Source organism: Ischnura elegans, chromosome 11 (genome assembly GCF_921293095.1).
Source record: "Ischnura elegans chromosome 11, ioIscEleg1.1, whole genome shotgun sequence".
Taxonomy (NCBI): Eukaryota; Metazoa; Arthropoda; class Insecta; order Odonata; family Coenagrionidae; genus Ischnura; species Ischnura elegans.
Window position 1 is genome coordinate 38,752,545 of NC_060256.1, and position 19,023 is coordinate 38,771,567.

Consider the following 19,023-nt stretch of genomic DNA (forward strand, 5'->3'; position numbering starts at 1 on the left):
GAAGAGATAAGGAAGAATATTGTGCCATCATTAATGTGACCTGACCTACTATTAGTGAAACCAGATTTGATGCATCCAGGGAAGAGAGGATAATTATTTGAGATATTTTTCTCCTTATACATCAAACGGCCAATGGTTGGGGTGCCCAGGGTGGGTCCCTTGAGGATACCCTCTTGAGGGCCAGGACCAAGTCATAACTCATTCGCCCAGTCACCTCAGGAGGGGAGGAGAGGAAGGAAAAAATTGAAAGGAGGCACCGCTACAATCAGAGCCTCACAATGCTTCCTGAGTAGGGATAGGGATGGATGGGAAGGGATGAAAGAATCTTGAAGCCGTCATAAAGGTGACGTGGGCTACCACTAGAAAAACTGACTTGGCTGTTCCTCCAGAGATGAAAGATTAGTCTATTTAATTAGAATAATCCACAGATATTTCTGTAGATAACATCATCAAATGGAACGTGGAAATGAGAATGCCATCTTACCAAATACTTTTGAATTAACTCGGAGCCAACAACTCGCAGGAATGTGGCAGATGTCTGATTGGCTACTGCCTTGGCCAAGAGTGTTTTCCCAGTTCCAGGAGGACCATACAGGATGACTCCTTTTGGTGGTTTGATTCCCATCTCTTCGTAATACTCGGGATGTGTCAAAGGCAACTCCACTGACTCCTTGATTTCCTGAATTTGAGTGTCCAGACCTGTGATCAAATATTTGAAGTGTAATTATAGTCACCAATCACAAGGGAACACGAAATCCTAAAGACGCTCTTTTGAAGGCCTTGCCAATTTACCAAGCAAATATGGCAAAACCATAGGTCCAGTTTAGCTTCCTTCTGTAATTAACTTTCGTTTCAGGGAAGCTGGAAGATATATATAGTGTCGCATCATAAACTCTTTTATAAAAAAAATATAAAAAAGACAACAACTAGCGATCATCCCTTATCACCACTCATTTGGGCGGAGGGATGTATTAAGGTTAAGTGATGATAAGGTTAAGGTTAAGTGATGATAGAATGAAATATTTTGCAGAGTACAAATAAGGAAACCAATTCAACTGCTTTGATAAATAAAATTTTGGCCTCACACAAGAGAGGTAATCAGCCACACTTTCAATTCAGCCTTACTGAAAAGCAAAAAAAACACTTTCTCTATTACGACAAATCTCAGGTTGTGAGTCACCTTACGGTTCTCTTCATACTTATTAAGCTAAATAATTTTACTAAGCTCTTTTTTGAAAGTCAAACTTTCCAGTGAATGAGGGGAGCATCTTTAATAAAGTGTCAACAAAAAGTGAAGGACAATACAGGATATTTTTAAAACATGCAAAATATAACAGCAGTTTTGAAATAAATCAACCCATTGTACATAATATTCTCAAAAATTTCTCTGGTTCAGGAAAAGTTATAGCTTGTTCCAAAAGGAAATGATGAACATGCCTCAAGTCTTTATCCACATAAAGATAATAGACTTTCATGATGAATTACATTTATATAAGGCTTTCTCAGGCTATACTGACTAAAAATTCACATTGTTGCCAATGTTTTGAGAAGATGCTTATAACTCATCCCGAAGACAATAAATAGCCTTGAGGGTATTGAGTTTTTTTGCAATGCCAGCAGCTAAGGAAATCACCAATCCGTATATAAATTTACAGGCCTTCCTAAATGTTAATATTGCACACAGTCATCTAATATAAAAACCTTTTCCATACCTTAATTTTAGAAATTAACTGCAGGAGAATGACTGGAGAATTAATGAGATTATTAAGGAGTAAATTTGAGACAGGGAAAACTAGGGACAACTAGAACCCTTAGAAACTAATTTGAATACTTGCTTAAGGAAGAGTCTAAAAAAAATCATGAAAGTCTCAGTTATTACTCATGGCATTCAAAGATAGAAATAGTCATTTTGAAGTTAACTTAAAATTAGTCAAGAACAGTTAACTTACCACCAATATCAGCATATGTTTCTTGAGGAGCTTTCTCCAATTTCATAACAGTCACCATTGGGTCAGTATCATCAGATAGGACTCCTACCACTGCATGGACCTGAGGATTTGAGGGAAAAGATTCAATGAAGAAAAATGTAGTGCTTTCCTGGTGAAAAGACTGCGTAAAGAGTTCTCACGATCGCCACCGGGTCAGAAACTACTACCGACATTTCGATGTCCGACTTGGCCATCGTCTTCAGGGCTGTGAGTGTCTCACTCAACACTCTCGGCCTTCAACACATTCTCACTTGACACTCACAGCCCTGAGGACGATGGCTGAGTCGGACATTGAAACGTCGGTAGTAATGCAGATCTTGACCTGGTGGCGATCTGTAGAACTCTTCAAGCAAAAGATTCCATCTCACTAGAATTAAATACAGATCAAACATGATTGATTATGAAGAATTGCTGATGAAATTGGAAATTTTCATCCTATTTGTTTTGTAATATGGGTTTCCACCTAACGGGTGGTAGAATTTTGACGTCTGGGACCTGTCGCGTAGCCAGGAATTTTATTCGGGGGAAGGAAGAGGGGTAGTCCAAAACCAGGGATAAAATTTTTGAAAAGCAGGGTACTAAGTAACGGGTTTTAAACTAATTTTAACACTTTTCATAATTGAATAAACTTAATTTGTTAATGAAATATTTTGTAAATTCATGATTTTTTTACACTCTGTTTTCTTTTAGGAAGGAAAATAATTGTGTTTTTATATTTTGAGGGGGGGTGTCCTGACCCCCTGGACCTCTCCCCTGGTTACGCCACTGTCAGGGACTACACACAACCGGGAATCAAACTGAGTCCCATTAATTAGTACAAATATGAATTTCATAACACGATTGTGAGGATTACCTTATGGTTGAGAAGCACAGAACACCCTGGTTCCAGTTGGTCCTTGTCAACAAATGAGAGGATGCTGACATAGTGCTCACTACCAACAGAAGTGGAGACGATTGCATGGTTGTCATCTATGATCTCTTCCAGAGTGCCCACCGACATTGGAGTTCCTCTCAGATCATCAACCTTCGACCTCTCCTCCTGCAAAGACAAAATAGAATGCATATATATTACATCTCAGGATCAACCAGGAAATGAAGCAAGGCACATATAAATTTGTGGGATGAAGTACAACGTGACTGGAAAACGAGGAGACATAAACAGGAGAACTGGAACTTGATTCCTGCACAATTCAGTTGACAAATACAATAAATGCTTTCAGTAATATTGAACAGACGATGAGGCAGTGACTGCTTATTATCTCTCGATAATGGATGTGAATCAAAATTTAACATATAATTACACAATGAGCAAAAAATGCATCATGAACACCGTTTCATATGAGCATAAAAGGGTTTATTCGCAAAAGATGATACACCTTTAAGGAGATATGGTCATTTACATAGGTACTACGGTAGGTATCCCTACATCATTTTTTGTCTACTACCTAGGCCTCAGCTTGAGCCGCAGTCTTTGTGTAGCCTATGTCACAATGTCAGAAGTTTCTATGGTCAAGATGTGCATCTTGAAGTTTAATTCTTGAATCAGATCAAAAGTTTTAAACAACTTCAGCAGTTATTATCACATAGAGAAAACACCATCTTTATGTAACACCATCTTTCAAGGATGCATAATGGTCATTGGAAAATCTCCCTCACCGCAAAATTAATCAGTTTTGTAAAGTATAATGTGGGCTTTTATTTTATTTATGGTCAAACTTATTGGAGTCAATTCAAAGGGATTGGGCATCTATATTTTCAAAAAGGCCAAGATCGTTGGTAAAGTCCTAAAGTAAAGAAAGAAGGATAGAAAATAAGATTAGTTTTCCTCCTTTTGCTAAGAGGCCAATTATAAAGCCATTTTTCAAGACACTTGTGATGAAACATCACCGTATAGCAGGATATCTAACAGAAAAATTGAATAGCTCGAAGAACGTAAAGGAAATGCTACAATCATAGAGAATTTTCATTCAACATTTAATAATGTTTATCCATTAACTGAAATGTATTATTAAATGAAAAAGAGGAGAAAGGATTAGCTTTTGTTTTCAGGTTGGATTTCCTGCATGAAATCACTTGCTTCACATTAAAAGCCTCATATTAAAAATGTTGGCAGTTGACTTGACAAAGGCAGGCATAGTTGCTCCGCCACGTCTAATGACTCTTAAGGGTGGGATACCGCACGGCGCATTTACTTAATACCGCTCTGTCGAAAATTATCAAATGAGTCGAAAGGGAGGCATTTGCAGTCCACTTGAACCCTGCTCAAACCATCGTAAGGCCTTCCCTAAAGGTAGTGACACCATCATTGTAGGTTTTACCAGATAGATCAGAATAGAGCTTGGGAAAGCTTACGTCTTGGAGTTGGATTAGTGAGGGGGGGGGGGGGGGGGGGCATTCAGATTATGAACATCAGTCACATGATGTCTCCTTGCAGGAAATGGAATTCCGAGCCCCATTAGACAATATACTAGAGTATAGAGCAGGTAGCCGACTTTTCCACGCCGCCGTTTCGCCAACTAAATAAGCATGAATATTCCTAAAACGGATCCTCAAATCTGCCTCTAAATGTGTTGTCACCCACCGCGCATTCAAATGGGTTTACAAAAGTCGCTACTCGCGTCGCTGACGGACAAAGTGGTCCGAATTTCACCGAAAAATAAGGTATAATTAGGGGTGTAAACGGCAATTTATATTCCTAATGATATAATCTATCGAATTCATAACTTTTCAAAGCTATTACTTGCAATTTAAAACGATGTACTGAAAATTATTGAAGTAAAGTGGATCGCATTGCACTCATCACCGCGCCGCGGACATTTTTGAAAACTGTTTAAAATGCAACGGAAGTGGCAACAGAAATCAACCTTCTACGGGATGAAATTGAGCAAGACTGAATCACACGATCATTCTACGCGATGGTTCAAGGGATAGAAATCCAATAATTTTACCATCATTAGGCACGTCCCTTTTTCCGTCGCTGAAACCATCGCTGGTTCTGTCCTTTAGCCAATCAGAAAGCACGGCCGCAAACAGCGACTCTAAAGGCCGTTTTACACGGTGCACGGAATTGCGCAGGTTAGAGCTGCATTAATTTCTAAAATGGCGCGGAATTGCGCGAATGCATGAACGAAATTAGAACAGGGGCTATTTTGCCGTCTCGTATCTATGCATTCTCGCATGTGCTCTAGCAATTCGCCGCTTTACACGACGCAATTTTGCCTGCGCCTTCGCACGTACGTCAGATGGCGCAATTCCATGTACCGTGTAAAACGGCCTTAACGCCACGCTTAACTTTTAATTGAATGACAGTTCTTAACACGTAAAGCGACGGAATAAGCGTTGGAAAAAGGGACGATGGGAAAGACCGTGTGATTCAGAAAATGATGGGTCGAGCTATCACTCTTTTGGTCCCTGAAAACCTATTGCTTAAGCTACCATTCTGAGTGATGGAAAAAAATGATCGTGCGATTCAGGCTTATCACGCTACGACAGATAGCTGAGGGAGTTTAAATCCACTGTAAGCACATGAAAAATGCCAAAGTTGGCAATTATCAAAGCTCGCCGACGCAACACTTCCTACCACTAAATAATATAGGTTTTTAGAAAATAGATTCTTTTACAGTCTCAAAATCATCTACTACGCTATGCCAAATCTTTCGCTAGTTTCGTGCGTTCAACCGAAGTTGTGACGTGAATCGGATAGGTTGGTTAGAGGATTCAGATGAATGAAATGTACAATTTCAAACTTTAAACTATCGAATTTACAAAAAACTACCTATCTTCATTCAGGGGGTTTCACTTCTTTCATTAGAGCAGGAAATCACACACATTTCCAGTGCCACGGACCTTTACGCTTGGTTGTATATTTTTCGAGTAGGACATAGTTTTAATGACGTCAACCCGAAGCAGGGACGATATTCAAGGGATCAAGTAATAAACCGTAGCCTACGTTATTCATAGGCCTTAGCCTACATTATTCATTAGCATATAACGTAGGCTACTAATAAACAGATGCACAAACAAGGGACTGCATAGAGGGGGCTCAATTCCATCCCATTGAAGGCTGATTTCTGATGCCACTTCAGTCGCATTTTAATCGGTTTTCAGAATGTCCGCGGCGCGGTGATGAGCGAAATGCATTCCACTTTTTCCCAATATTATGTTTGTAATTGCGAGTAACAACATTGTAAAGTTATGAATTTGATAGATTACAACAGCATGTATATAAAATCCGGGTAACACCCCTAATTATACCTTATTTCCCCGTGAAACTCGAATCATTTTGTCCGTCAGCGACGCGAGTGGCGACTTTTGTAAACCCTTTTAAATGCGCATTGGGTGACAACACATTCAGCGACAGACTTAGGATCCTCTTCGCGTGCACAACCTTAAATGGGGCGACGTTGGACGAGAACATGCTTTATAATGGCATAATTTGACTCACAACTCCGTCGATGCAAGATCCGTCACATATGACGAGGCCAGTGGATAATTAAATTTGGTTCAACCTCGACGAAGGAGGTTGCCATAGTAATTATCATAAATTAACCTATAAAGATAAGTTCTACTAATTTACGGAAAATGCCTTGATTTCTCAGGAATGGATAGTCGTATCATTCTTCTCCAACAGCATACATCAAGAGACGGAAATGCCCAATGAAAGAAATGATAACCACCACAATGAAATCTCACACAAATTACGCAGACAATGTCCGAGTTCCGCTTCACTGTGGTCAGCTCTTTTTCTCTCCGATAATAAGGATGAAGAGACATCACGCGATACCGTTTGAACTGCTGTACCGACGAACAGATCCCTAGATTTTCTTTCACCTTGAACCACGGCAGAGAATTTCATAGACATAAACGTAATTGATAACATTTTTTGCTGCAACTTCTGAACTTTCATGCAAGTATAATCACAAACATTGACAGATTTCTAGACGCTAAAAACGAAAATAAGAGACAAAACACAAGTATTTGACAGTAACGTTCGATGGATTTAAGCTTTGGGTACAACAGTTGGCTCCACAAATGACAAATATAGTGATGATGAACGGGATGTGACGTTGAACCGATACAATCTCTCCTTCAATAGGGTGGTTTCCTATGGTTTTTTATTGCCTAAATTGAAAGATTATCACTCCTGGAGAAGGCATTTCACGCATTTAGATTTTTAAATGACGATATCTATTTTTCGCGATTAAATGAAAAGCGAAAATTTTCAAGCGCGCGAAAACGAGACGACTAAGGGCCAGTTTCACCAACGAGGATAATTGAATTAACTCGGATAATATTCTCAAAAACCGAGATATTACAACAATCGTGTTTCACCAGATGCATTAACTCGGTTTTGGGCTGTTATCTCGGTTTATACTTTTACTGACGATATTCCGCAGTTCAAAGCTTATTATCCGAGTTAATCTGAGGGCAGATGGCATGGCGCGCATGCAGCTTCATCAGCTCTCGGAAAATACGAATGACAGCGATGAAGAATATCGACATTCTATTCGGAGACCACGTTCATTATGGATAAATGAGCGTGCAGATTATTTTAATATATATGGTGAAGTACATTTATTTACTCATCCCAAAATGGCATATGAAACTGCAAAGGCAGTTCTCGCTCTCATTGAAGAAGACGAATTTTACTAACAAGGGGAAGTGGAGGTTTCCAATGCCGTATATTTTATAGCATTCGGAATGGCGAACACATCTATAAACTGGTGGTGATTCTAATGAATGGGCCTTTGTTTGGCTGTAATTAATTAATTTTCATGCGGTACTTTTAACAAGCCTTATTCAATAATGATTTATAATGCTAAAATAGGGCGGCATCTCATATCTCGGATAGTTGGTGTAGTGGTTCCGTCGTCGACTCTCACCCAGGGGACCAGGGTTCGATCCTTCGCCGTGGCAACATTTACATATCTTTTTTTTCGTCTTCGTTTTGATCATACGGCGACAAGTATATGAATAATTTTAATTGTAGCAAGCATAGACATGAGGAAAATTTTTTATCATCATAATGGGGTACGTGATCTCCCCTTGTCAAAGAAATTTCACGTTTCTTTCTCTTAAACTTGAGCTTTCCCATGCCTATGCTCCCCTTGAGCCAATATTTCCGACAACTCTTGCCAAAATATGTTCGAATTCATAAATGTCATAAGCCTCTCTTTGAATTTTCTTACATATATGTACAAAAACCTTTTATCTCTGTCCTCTTCCAGAATTAATACATATGTAACAGCATCGTTATCTTCGAAATCGCAATTTTACCAATGTGAGACGTAAATAATTATTGTAGCACAAAATAACCAAGAACTGTGTTTGTTTAAATGTGGGAGTCTCGGTAAATTAAAAATTTTCATTTTTAAATAACGATGCATTAAACAAAGGTGCTTACAAGTTTTTTTACCGCAATATTCTCGCATTCCTTGCTCTTGCTAAACGCGGTTCCCCTATTTGTTTTTTATTTATTTTTTACTACCCGTGCGTGGTATTTCGTAAGGCAAATTAATAAATCCTTACACGAAAACTTAATATTTGAGCTTTTCGAACTCTCATTGTCTATATTAATACTGTTGCTGTTCATTTTATCACTCTGTACTTGATTGTACACTTACCGGCTTATTAAAGCTGATTCCATGTCATACGGTTGCTTACCGTCATTTGTTTTTCCCACGTCAGAGTTATGAAAAACGTACAAGCCAAATCATTTATTCTGATTATCTCGGTTTTTGAAAACTAGGATAAAACGTCGTTGGTGAAACACGGCCCTCACATTTCTGAGATAATGATTTCAACCGAGTTTTTGAAAACTGAGATAATAGAGAATATTATCCGTGTTGGTGAAACTGGGCCTAAGTCTGAATGCTGCGAAAACCCCGTGTGACGTCATTCCGGTTCCCGCTGTCGCCGTGTGAGGTGACCTTGGGGCGAAGGTATGTGCTTCGCTGCGATGCAGGCTGCTAGCAGGTAGCGCTTGCCTTAAATAAGGATTATTAATACCTTATCAAGCGAAGGAAACTTTCCGACCATAGGCAGTTTTAATAGGTGATTATTAAGAGATGTTTCCCTGAGCTCTGTGCCTCATGCATGCATTGGTAATGTCAGACGGTGTAAAACTCCTATATACTCGTATAGAAACTAGGACACTGTGACGTCACGTGGAGTGGCAACGCATGGGCGCCAATCTGGCACTTTTCCAATGAGGATAAAAATGGGCCATTGCCATTCGTCTAAACCGGTATTTCTAAAACGAAATAATTTGTATATTATGAATACACTAATGGTGGGTAACGAATCGCAATAAATGCCTTTCGTTTTCTTTCATGAAGGAAACTACCCTATTGACACCCCAACAACCACGCGATGATGAAAACGTTAAAATATGATTACATAGGGGAATCCGGGAAGTTATATTTACCGCAGTTTTTTTAGCACTTAAAAATCGCTTACCCCGTTCCGCCCCGGATTCCCCTATATCCAAAACAGGAGCGCAATGAGAATAATTTTTCAATAAAATGATTTTTGGAAATGCCGTTGGGCTAATTTATCTTCACCCCGATGATGAAACACTAATTCCCGATTATAATGCTACTGGTTTCCTAGTTACATTTACACAAAATTATTTCTACTTGTATCAATGGATGAAAAATGTAACACTTAAATTATTTTTTTCGTTTTTAAGAATAAAATCTTGTACACCCTGAACATCCAAATATAAAACGAGTCGGTAACCCCAAAACGGAAACTTATTTCCAATGGGGTACCTACGTTCCAAATTATATATTCAATAAAAATTTTTATTTATTTGTGGAATGAACATAATCATTTTTCCTCGCGCGCAAAAGGCGCTACTGCAAGAATTTAAAGAACATCTCCAGGCCAAGGATGAGACTCAATTTAAGGCGCTGCGCAAAAAAGGAATACATAGGTGGAAAAGGGGGAAAAACCAAGTTTCCTCACAGTCTTACATAAGCGCTCACTGCATTGCCTTACAAGGGAAAGGGCTCATTGCATTGCCTATAAATCATCCACTTCACCTAACTCAACCCAATAATCTGCCACAAGAGATGACCTCAACGCCAGGAAACGAAGAGGATTTTTGCTAGGTGAGACAAGATCTAGTCAGATCTTCCCAAGAAGGAAAAAGGGAGCGAAAGATAGAGAAAATAAACAAGCAGTGACTCTCCATTCAAGAAGATTCGTCACCTGGACGGTTCTCTTCCGAAACGCACCGCCTAAATATTATGTAGTTTAAAGTATACCTGGACGAGCCGCGGTGATAACTTTTACGGGAGTCACCCGCAATGCACAATCGTGCGAAAGATCCACAGAAAAAAAAAATTATCCGCCTTGACCATCCCGGTCAAGGCGGATGATTTTTTTTCTCTGTGGATCTTTCGCACGATAAATATATGAGTTGGGGGCATCCATTAATTACGTGAGGCATTTAGGGGGGTTAAGAGGGTTAAGCCGATTCTCACCGAATCTCAAATGGGGGAAAGGGTTAACTTTCTTTCCAGTCCTGATCTGAACTTTATTTTCTTTTTCTTAAATCTTATTTAAATAAATGGCCGAGGAAAGCCATATCCAAACACCAAAATTCTAAAAGGTGTACGTTCTCAAATCGGACGAACATCTTTAGTAATATTGTACTTGTTCCCAAATGCCCATTGAGCTGAGGATGCAAGCTTTTCAAACCGTTTTCTCCTTTCTCCAGATAAAGGAACTACTCTTCCTACCATCAATAATTTCTTTAAGGACTTACCACTCACGGCATGGATTTATATGCGCGTCCATCAACTTAATTGTAAGAATAGACTCTTAAGTTATAAATTGAGATGATAGATACAGACGAAATTATTATTAATGCTAACAGACCACTCGGAATTGCTCGGGAAGTTTAGTACCTCCGAAAGTCAGTATGTACTTGGAATTCATGGTGATACGGCCGGATGTTTAGGAAAAGGAAAATAATAAGCATGATGATGATATAAGATTAATAAGAGCAAACAATAGAAAAAATCATTTCCGTATACCGCGCACGGGATCAGCTTATACCCCGCTCCAAAACATTTATCGTCGAGTCTGTCCGTATTAGTTAGATACTACTATTAAAGAGCATCCCTCTCAAATTGATTTACCACATATTGCCACAGTGACTATGATACGGGAGCGTCTGTTAACTGTCTCTTCAACTCAACTGTTGCAATATCGCTTCAGTTGAAAGCAGAAATGCGCGCTCACGTAATTGATACATATAATAGTCCTCAGTACATCAGCAGAGTATCATTGAATCAGTGTGCGCAATGCCTTAAGCCGATGTTCAGATTTAGCCGGAATTACCTACTAATACTCAGCACCGTCACGCTTCCGTCTAGACTTTTTACAATGCTGTCCCCAAAGAGAAAAGCGGAAAATCTTCCTGCAATACACTTCAACCTTGAATTAAGAAAACGCAAGATGCTACCTTATCTTAGATTCAAAATATTATTTTTTCGTACGATATCGAAATTATTTACAATCGAGAGAGAGAGTTTATTTTACTAATTACTTAATTTATTTTACTTGACTTATTACTACCAGCCGTTAGTAAAATATTTTTACAGCTAAAAACAATTATCCAGAGTGAAATAAAGAAATTATTCTTAGAATACTTTTCAACAATGAGTAAAGAGACTGCACGGTGATATTTCGTCTTTGATTCAAACAATTTTCATTTACATACGATCTTCCAATGCTACATACGCTATTTCCGATGCTACACCATACACTACATTCGCTATTTAACTACTTAACTCATACATCAACTACTTCAGTAATTCCAAAATATTTCAAAAGAACACTTTGCCCAGGAGAATTACATGGTCTTCCCAAGTCGAAACTGATGTCGTTCTAGTTTTAAACAAAAGTTTGAAGATTACAATTCGATGTTGTCATTTATATGCAACGACAAAGACATTGTTTTCCCTAGCCAAAGGTTCGTGGCTCGATTATCCATCCAGGGTATTTTTTTCACATGGCAATTATTGAGAATTACACCACCTTACACGTGGAACGAATAAAATATTTCACATTAACCACCAAGCACAGCTGAAGTTCTGGTATGGAATTAACCACTGGTAGAGGCTTCTAGGAAGCTCATATTCCCTTGTGCTAGTATCATCGATGGACCGCATGAACCTCGGCAACATTTCAAAGGCAATCGACGAATCTCAATAGCATAGTTATCTTCGCTGTGACCCAGAAAGTGAAAGCTCCATGACGCCGGGAAATCTCCAGTCCCGGGAGATTTCCCGGCGTCAATGACTATTAATTTCAGAATAGAAATACATCATACAAAAAATTTGTTTCTTAAATAAAGTGGCCATGATTTGGCCGGGATCGAATTGGTTTAGATCGCTTTTGGGGGCGTCCTGTCGGTTTCGCAAAATTCTCTTCTATGTCCCGGTTTCATGCAAAAATTATGGGAATCATGTTTTTACAATAACAGAAATAACACAATAACAGAAATAACACAATAACAACGTAACACAATACGGCAATGTGAGTTTAGTTGGTCAAAGAAGGTCAAAAAATAAAATAATAATAATAAAAACAAGAAGGCCACTCGGCGTTGATCGGGAAGGATACTCAGAGAAGTGCGAAACTTGGAATTCGTGGTCAAATGGCAGGAATTTTTAGGTAAAGGAACAAAGCAGGAATGATGATGACATATGTAAAAGCAAACAATAGGAAAAACGATTTCCGTAAAACGCGCACGGGATCAGCTTACACCTTGCTCCTCAACATTGATCATTATGGGTGTCGTTAGTAGCAGACTGAAAACGTCGTATGAGCGCAAACCCCAGCAAAAAATTTAGCAGCGAGAAGATTAATAGTTAAGTGTAGAATCCTTTGATTTATGTTTTCACTTTCACCGAGTCAAGAGGTGTACCTATCCCGCAGGATGTCCAACAGCAGAAATTGTATGACGTGACGTAACAAATAATAGTGGGAAGACATCGCAAAGGACCCGTTGGACCCAACTAGGTAGTTAAGTAGCAACGTAGTTGGGTCCAACGTCCTACGTAGCAGCTACCCAACTAAGTAGCGCGAAGGGCCTTTGGGAGCATGAGATGCACCTATGTACTAACTTCGGTAGCAATCCGCGCAGCCGTACGGAAACGCATTGCGGAAAGACAAACAGATATCCTCTTTTAAACGCAAATGTAGATAGATACGCGTAGTTATGAGTTTCATAAACTCATCTTCATCGAGTACGGCTATAGGTTTTCAGACTTCACTGGGTAACCCCCTCCCCCAGTACAAAGATGTCCCAGTCCAGACCAAAACATTTATGGCCACCCTATTGTTAAATGAATAAATAATATGTCCACGAGAGGAAAAGTCAATGATCTGGGAGATAAAATGAGGAAACGAAAGAAGTTGTCGACGTTCGCATGGCAGAGCACGATTTTTCGCGAGAAGAACCCGCAAATGGCGTTGTTTAAATCACTTCCTTGAAGAATCCCTTGGGTCCCACGCGCTCAGCAAACTTCAAGGGGAGAAATGACGCCCTTCACGAATTATGCGCCACTTTTCCTCGTTCCGATTTGAATCGCCGTCCGCAGCGGCCGTTTCAAGTCGACCGTGAACTCACTCAAAACATTCGTTCCACCTGCGAACACAGTTCAACAACGCAAAACCGAGGGAATCCAAGGATAACGCATGTCTCCACCAGGGGCGGTCAGGCCAGGTCGGCTGGTAGGCAATCGCCGAGGGCCCCGGGCTTAGGGGGCCCCTACAACTCTCGCTTCCATCATGAAGCGTATATGTGAATGGTGCGTATCAAAGGAGACTCAGATGACTCACACAAAAGTTTTTTTTGCAACTATAAAATTCTAAGTTTACATTGGTTGCTTTACACTGTCTGCATTCTCCGTGTAAAAAGATTATACAAAAAATAAAATAACGTGTCTGAAGATAAAAGAGAACCTGATGCTTTTTTGAAAACGTTATTACAGGGGATTTTTAGATGTAGGCGAAGTTTCAAGTAATAAAATCACTACAAAATAGATAATAGAACCATAATAAATGCGATGGTGGTTAGCGTAACATGGTGAAACTCCTTCGTGATGCACAAAGGTTAAGAAAAGACTTAGCTGTTTCACAAAATAAAATATATTTGCGACCGGTTTCGATAATTTTTGTAATAATAACCTTTGAGAACCTTAATACGTTATTAAATTTTAAAACCAGTGAAATTCTCATTTTCTCAGCGAGACAGTTTTTAACTAAAAAAAGACCACTTCCACAACGGGTGAAAGTCACATTGAACGAGATACAGCAGCCTAGTGGCCCCGCCGAACAAAATGAACGAGTAACTTCAACAGATATAAAACTTAACCGCCATGTTCTTGGGGCTCGATTATTGGAGCCTTGCAGAAAACGTCTCACGCCAGCTTCAAATCTCACACATTGTGATTTTCCCGCCACTTCACAGCGGTAATTTCAACTCTTTTGGTGATTTATCAGCGAATTTCTTCATTATAGTTAGAACCAATTTCGAAACTTACACACTGAAATTCATACCAACTATGGATACGGCAATATATTATCATTACTGAACTTTATAAGCATCTATAGCGTGTAATCGAAGCTTACCACAGTACAAGTATAGAGTGGTATGGGAAGATTTGGATTGATGTCGGTAACGAGAGAGTAAAGGTTACATTAACACTAAAACCAGATGACGTCAATAAAATCCTTGCCTTTCCTTCATCTTCTTATCCCAAGGTAATTGAGCTCACGTTATAACTATTTCTGTTACTTGATCATGGCGATTTCTCGCAGAAGCCGTGGTCGGTATGAAAAACTACATCGAATTTACTATGGTACCACTTTTAAAAATTATTGTGTTACCACATCAAGCTCATTTAAACATGATGAGTTTTGGTGATGCAATGATATATGGGGCAATCCAATTAAAAGAACTGTGGATTATAAATCATTTTCAGGGGTTGCCGGAACTCGACGAGACCAGCACAGTGATTATACAAACAAAATGTATAAAATAGGTTTATCATATAAGACTGGTGTGGTTTCAGTGATTCAAAGGAAGATAGTAGTTATAGGGAGGCAGAGATCTTTCAGAGGCAGCTCGATCCGCTTGAGTGCCTTGAGGAGGGCACTTCATGTGCGGCACTACGTCCGTTACATAGGACGTTAAGCCTAGCCATCTTTCGTTACGAGTAGGCTAATGTAGACGCCAGGTTTCTATCTTGTCGAGAGACTAAGGGTGGACGTATAGAAATTTTTTAATTAGGTAAAAAACTGCTTGAGACGATAAATACGAAAAATAAGAAAACATAAACTGCAAGTAATTCTATTTTAATTTGAGCCTTGTTCAAAAGCGCACCATTCTTTTAAGATAATCCTGCATAGTTCTTTTTTCTGAATCGGCTATGAATGATATAGGAATTGAGATTGGAGCGCGCGGAGATTGAAAATAAGAACTGAAGAAGCAGAGTTAAGGAGCGACACCAGATGCGAGTTAAAAAAAACAGACGCACATGACAGAGAAAGAATATTTTTAAAGCACAAAGCAAAGTAAATGGAACCAAGCTAAGGAGGGGATTTCTATGAATGAGATTGTTATTAGCACCAAGTTTTAGTAAGCCACATTCCAACCATAGAAAATTAACCATATCTCGATAGTATATGTATTAGCACGTGTTAAAAATAGCAGATACGTAACAATGATGGAAAAATTTACATCAAAATTCACTAACTCATTCTTAACTGTGTGGTATTTCATTATAAGGTTTCTTGGTTAGTTAACTTTTACTTATACCACTACTATTTTACATAAAGCGACCCGGTTTTCGATAAGTAGCCATCATCAGTCGTAAATTATTATGTAAATACTAATTAATAATGATTTACGCTTGATGATGATGATTACTCATAAAAACCCGGGTCGCTTTATGTAAAAGGTAGTGGTATAAGTAAAAGTTAATCAACCAAGAAACCTTGAAATTTACATCGCTTACTTTCACCGTAATTATGGCTTCATATGGAATAAAGAAAATTCGAGAGTATGCAATCAAAAAGAAAGAAGAATAAATAAATACGAAGAAAAATGCGTCACAAAAAAACCGATCGAGAGTGAGATAATGTCTTATGAACGCTTCTCGATTCACTTTCACACATGCGGTAAAGAGATAAAGGGTAAAACGACACTAGATCTCTTTCTTGGCCAAGCCACACGTTTCTCTATTAGCCACACTACAGACACCTCGCAATCACCCCATTAAGCCATCACATTACTGCATCTCATCGAGCAGAGTCTAATCTTCGTCACGGATCACAGAGAATCTGCCGAAGAGGAGCGCGGTAGAGGGGGAATATAAAACTCCCTTAGCACCTCCCCCAACCCGACCAATCCGGAATCTCAAGTTGCCCTGTCCAAGGCGACCAGGAAAGCAAAGACGAAGCGGGTATATAAAGTGTATATTCTTATTCGTCTTCTTCTCATCCCCGGGAAACCCAAAACGTAGCAGAAGCGGGAATATCCGAAAAATAACACCACACCGACGGCCGTGAACACAAGCCACTAGCTGCTGGCTTTGACTCATCAATCAGCCTTTTATCCAAGGAAGATGATATTATACATTGTAAATCTTCATACTACTCCACAAACCGCCAAAATAGGCTTTTGGCAGGGGGTTTTAGGACAACAACTGTCTACATATAAAAAGCAAATGCTCAAACAAAATTACGACTATCATTTATTATATTCCTTTATGGTTCGGAGAAAAGACGAATTCCCATATCCATCCGTTAGGCAAAATCTCTTTTAATTTATCGCTTCTATCGGAACTGGGAATATAGTGGGGCTCTAATACCATATTCCCCGTATCGCTCCTAAAGATATCCATTCTCAATTACTCAAGTAATCTAAGGCTATAGCGCAGCTTCCGAGTCTCTGGAGGCTCCAAGCCTAATTCGCTTAACATCTGGGTAACGCTGTCTGTACTCCCGCGGCAGTTTTTTTTACGAATCGCGCAGCTTTACTTTGAATTTTATTCAGTTCACGGAGTAAGTCTTTATGCATCGGATCCCATATGCTCGCTGCATTTTCATGGTGTGGTCTATCGAGTGCGAAATAGCACCTTTCTTTTACTTTCTCATCCAGTCTCAACATGCTGGTCGTCCATTAGAAACTAAATTGAACTAATGCATTTTAAGAGAATAAATTACTCCCTCTCGACCAACCAAATGTTGTTCCTTATAGCGACAAATTGCTCGTTTTAGACTTCGATTACCATCTTGGTGCTGGCGGCGGGTGCTCAAGTTCGAAAGCACCATATGGTAAGAATCGAGGACGCGTACAGAATAATAGGAGATGAGAAGGGATATGTGAACACCAATCGCCTGAGTTCCCCAGTAGGCTTCCGCGGAGATTTGACGGTAGGCATCGCTTCTTCCGGGTTTCATTCCCCGTTTATCCATTTTACTGGACAATATTTCGCAAACGTTCCAGTAGGCTCACTCAGGTCCACTGAAGATGAAGAAGACTTCAGTGGACCTGAGCAAATCAACTGGAAAGTTGGCGAAATATTGTCCGGTAAAATGGATAGAGGAGGAAGGAAAACCGGAAGAAGCGCTGCCCACCAATCGCCAGATTTAGACCCAATGGATAAGGGAATGGATGCCATGTTGTATGACACAGCAGTTACGTAAGGAATATGAAGGAGGGAAAAGGTTAAGGTCCCGTGAGGAAGGCCAATATATAATCACTTGGGGATGATAAATAAGGACACTAGTAAAGACATTAGGAAATTGAAGTAGAGGGCATTGCAGAGGAAGACATTGAGGGTTGGTGTACACCAATATTAGGACTGCAATATTGCAACGTCTCATCGTGAAATATTCAGGGTAAATAGAGAATACAACTTGACTACATTTGACTGTGTCATCGCCATAAGTTAAAATTTCTAAGATTGATTTGACGCTGCTCTCCATTCCGATCTATTATCCGGTAGTATTTTCATAGTGACGTACTTCTCCTCTATTTTATCCTTTATAACCTATCCTATGTAACTCGGGGGTGGCCCCAAAAATTCGACGGGTCAAAATAGCCCAAAATATTTTTTGACTAACATGACGAGTACCCGCGAAAGTTTTTACGAAGAAAAACAGGACAAAGTCTGTATTGCTAGATTCTAATAATTTTTACAGGACCTCTGCATTATTGGTTATGCGAGGAGATTTTGGGAAAAGATAAGAAGCTGACTCGGGATGAGACTACGGGAGATAACTGGGGGAAGGCAGCGATGATGCCAGTGCTAGAAGTAAGGATTTTGGCAGGTGGGGGAGGGGATTAGAGAACCGGCTTTTGGAATGGAATAAATGAAGGAGGAATCACAGAAGGGGAACTGAAGAACGAACTGGGGTGAGAGGATAATAGTTCGCGGCCTCGGAAAAGTGGTGAGATTATACGACTTTCATGAACACCTCACTAAACCGGTTGATTACTGTGATGACGAATATATATAATCGCAAAGTGATGTATCCGACTCACACACGTGCAAAAAGGCACACCTGGTACATGGTGTTGATTTTTTTCTTTCAACTATGATGAGCACATAAGCAACTTCACATCCCCACGAACCCTATTAATTATCAAATTTTTCCGTGAAATAGCAATGTTTTTTTTCCAAAATCTTCAAACTTCGGATAACAGCTTCTCACATGAGGTGAGCAAATATCGTTTACTACGTCTACCCACGACGCACTTATATTTTAATAGGTCCTGCTTGTGTTAGTAAACGTAAGGTGCATATTAGATAATGATTATATATTCCAATTAACTATTTTTCTAGAAGTTCAAATTACAGACCACGAATACGCAATTACAAATACGGTGCAAAATATTGGAAAAAAGTGGATTGCATTCCGCTCATCACCGCGCCGCGGACATTCTGAAATCCGATTAAAATGCGACCGAAGGCGCAACATAAATCAGCATTCTATGGGATGGAAT

At 39.5% G+C, this 19,023-nt stretch overlaps 1 protein-coding gene across 1 annotated transcript in view; it reads right to left on the reverse strand.

Moving 5' to 3' along the window:
• The window catches only part of LOC124168250 (26S proteasome regulatory subunit 4), a 62,371-nt gene that overhangs the window by 6,484 nt on the left and 36,864 nt on the right, over nucleotides 1-19,023 (reverse strand). The window contains exons 4-6 of the mRNA XM_046546387.1: nucleotides 2,842-3,027; nucleotides 1,950-2,049; nucleotides 485-699 (exon numbers count right to left, since the gene is read on the reverse strand). Coding sequence (XP_046402343.1) covers nucleotides 485-699; nucleotides 1,950-2,049; nucleotides 2,842-3,027 — 501 coding nt within the window. The remainder of the gene's footprint in view (nucleotides 1-484; nucleotides 700-1,949; nucleotides 2,050-2,841; nucleotides 3,028-19,023) is intronic.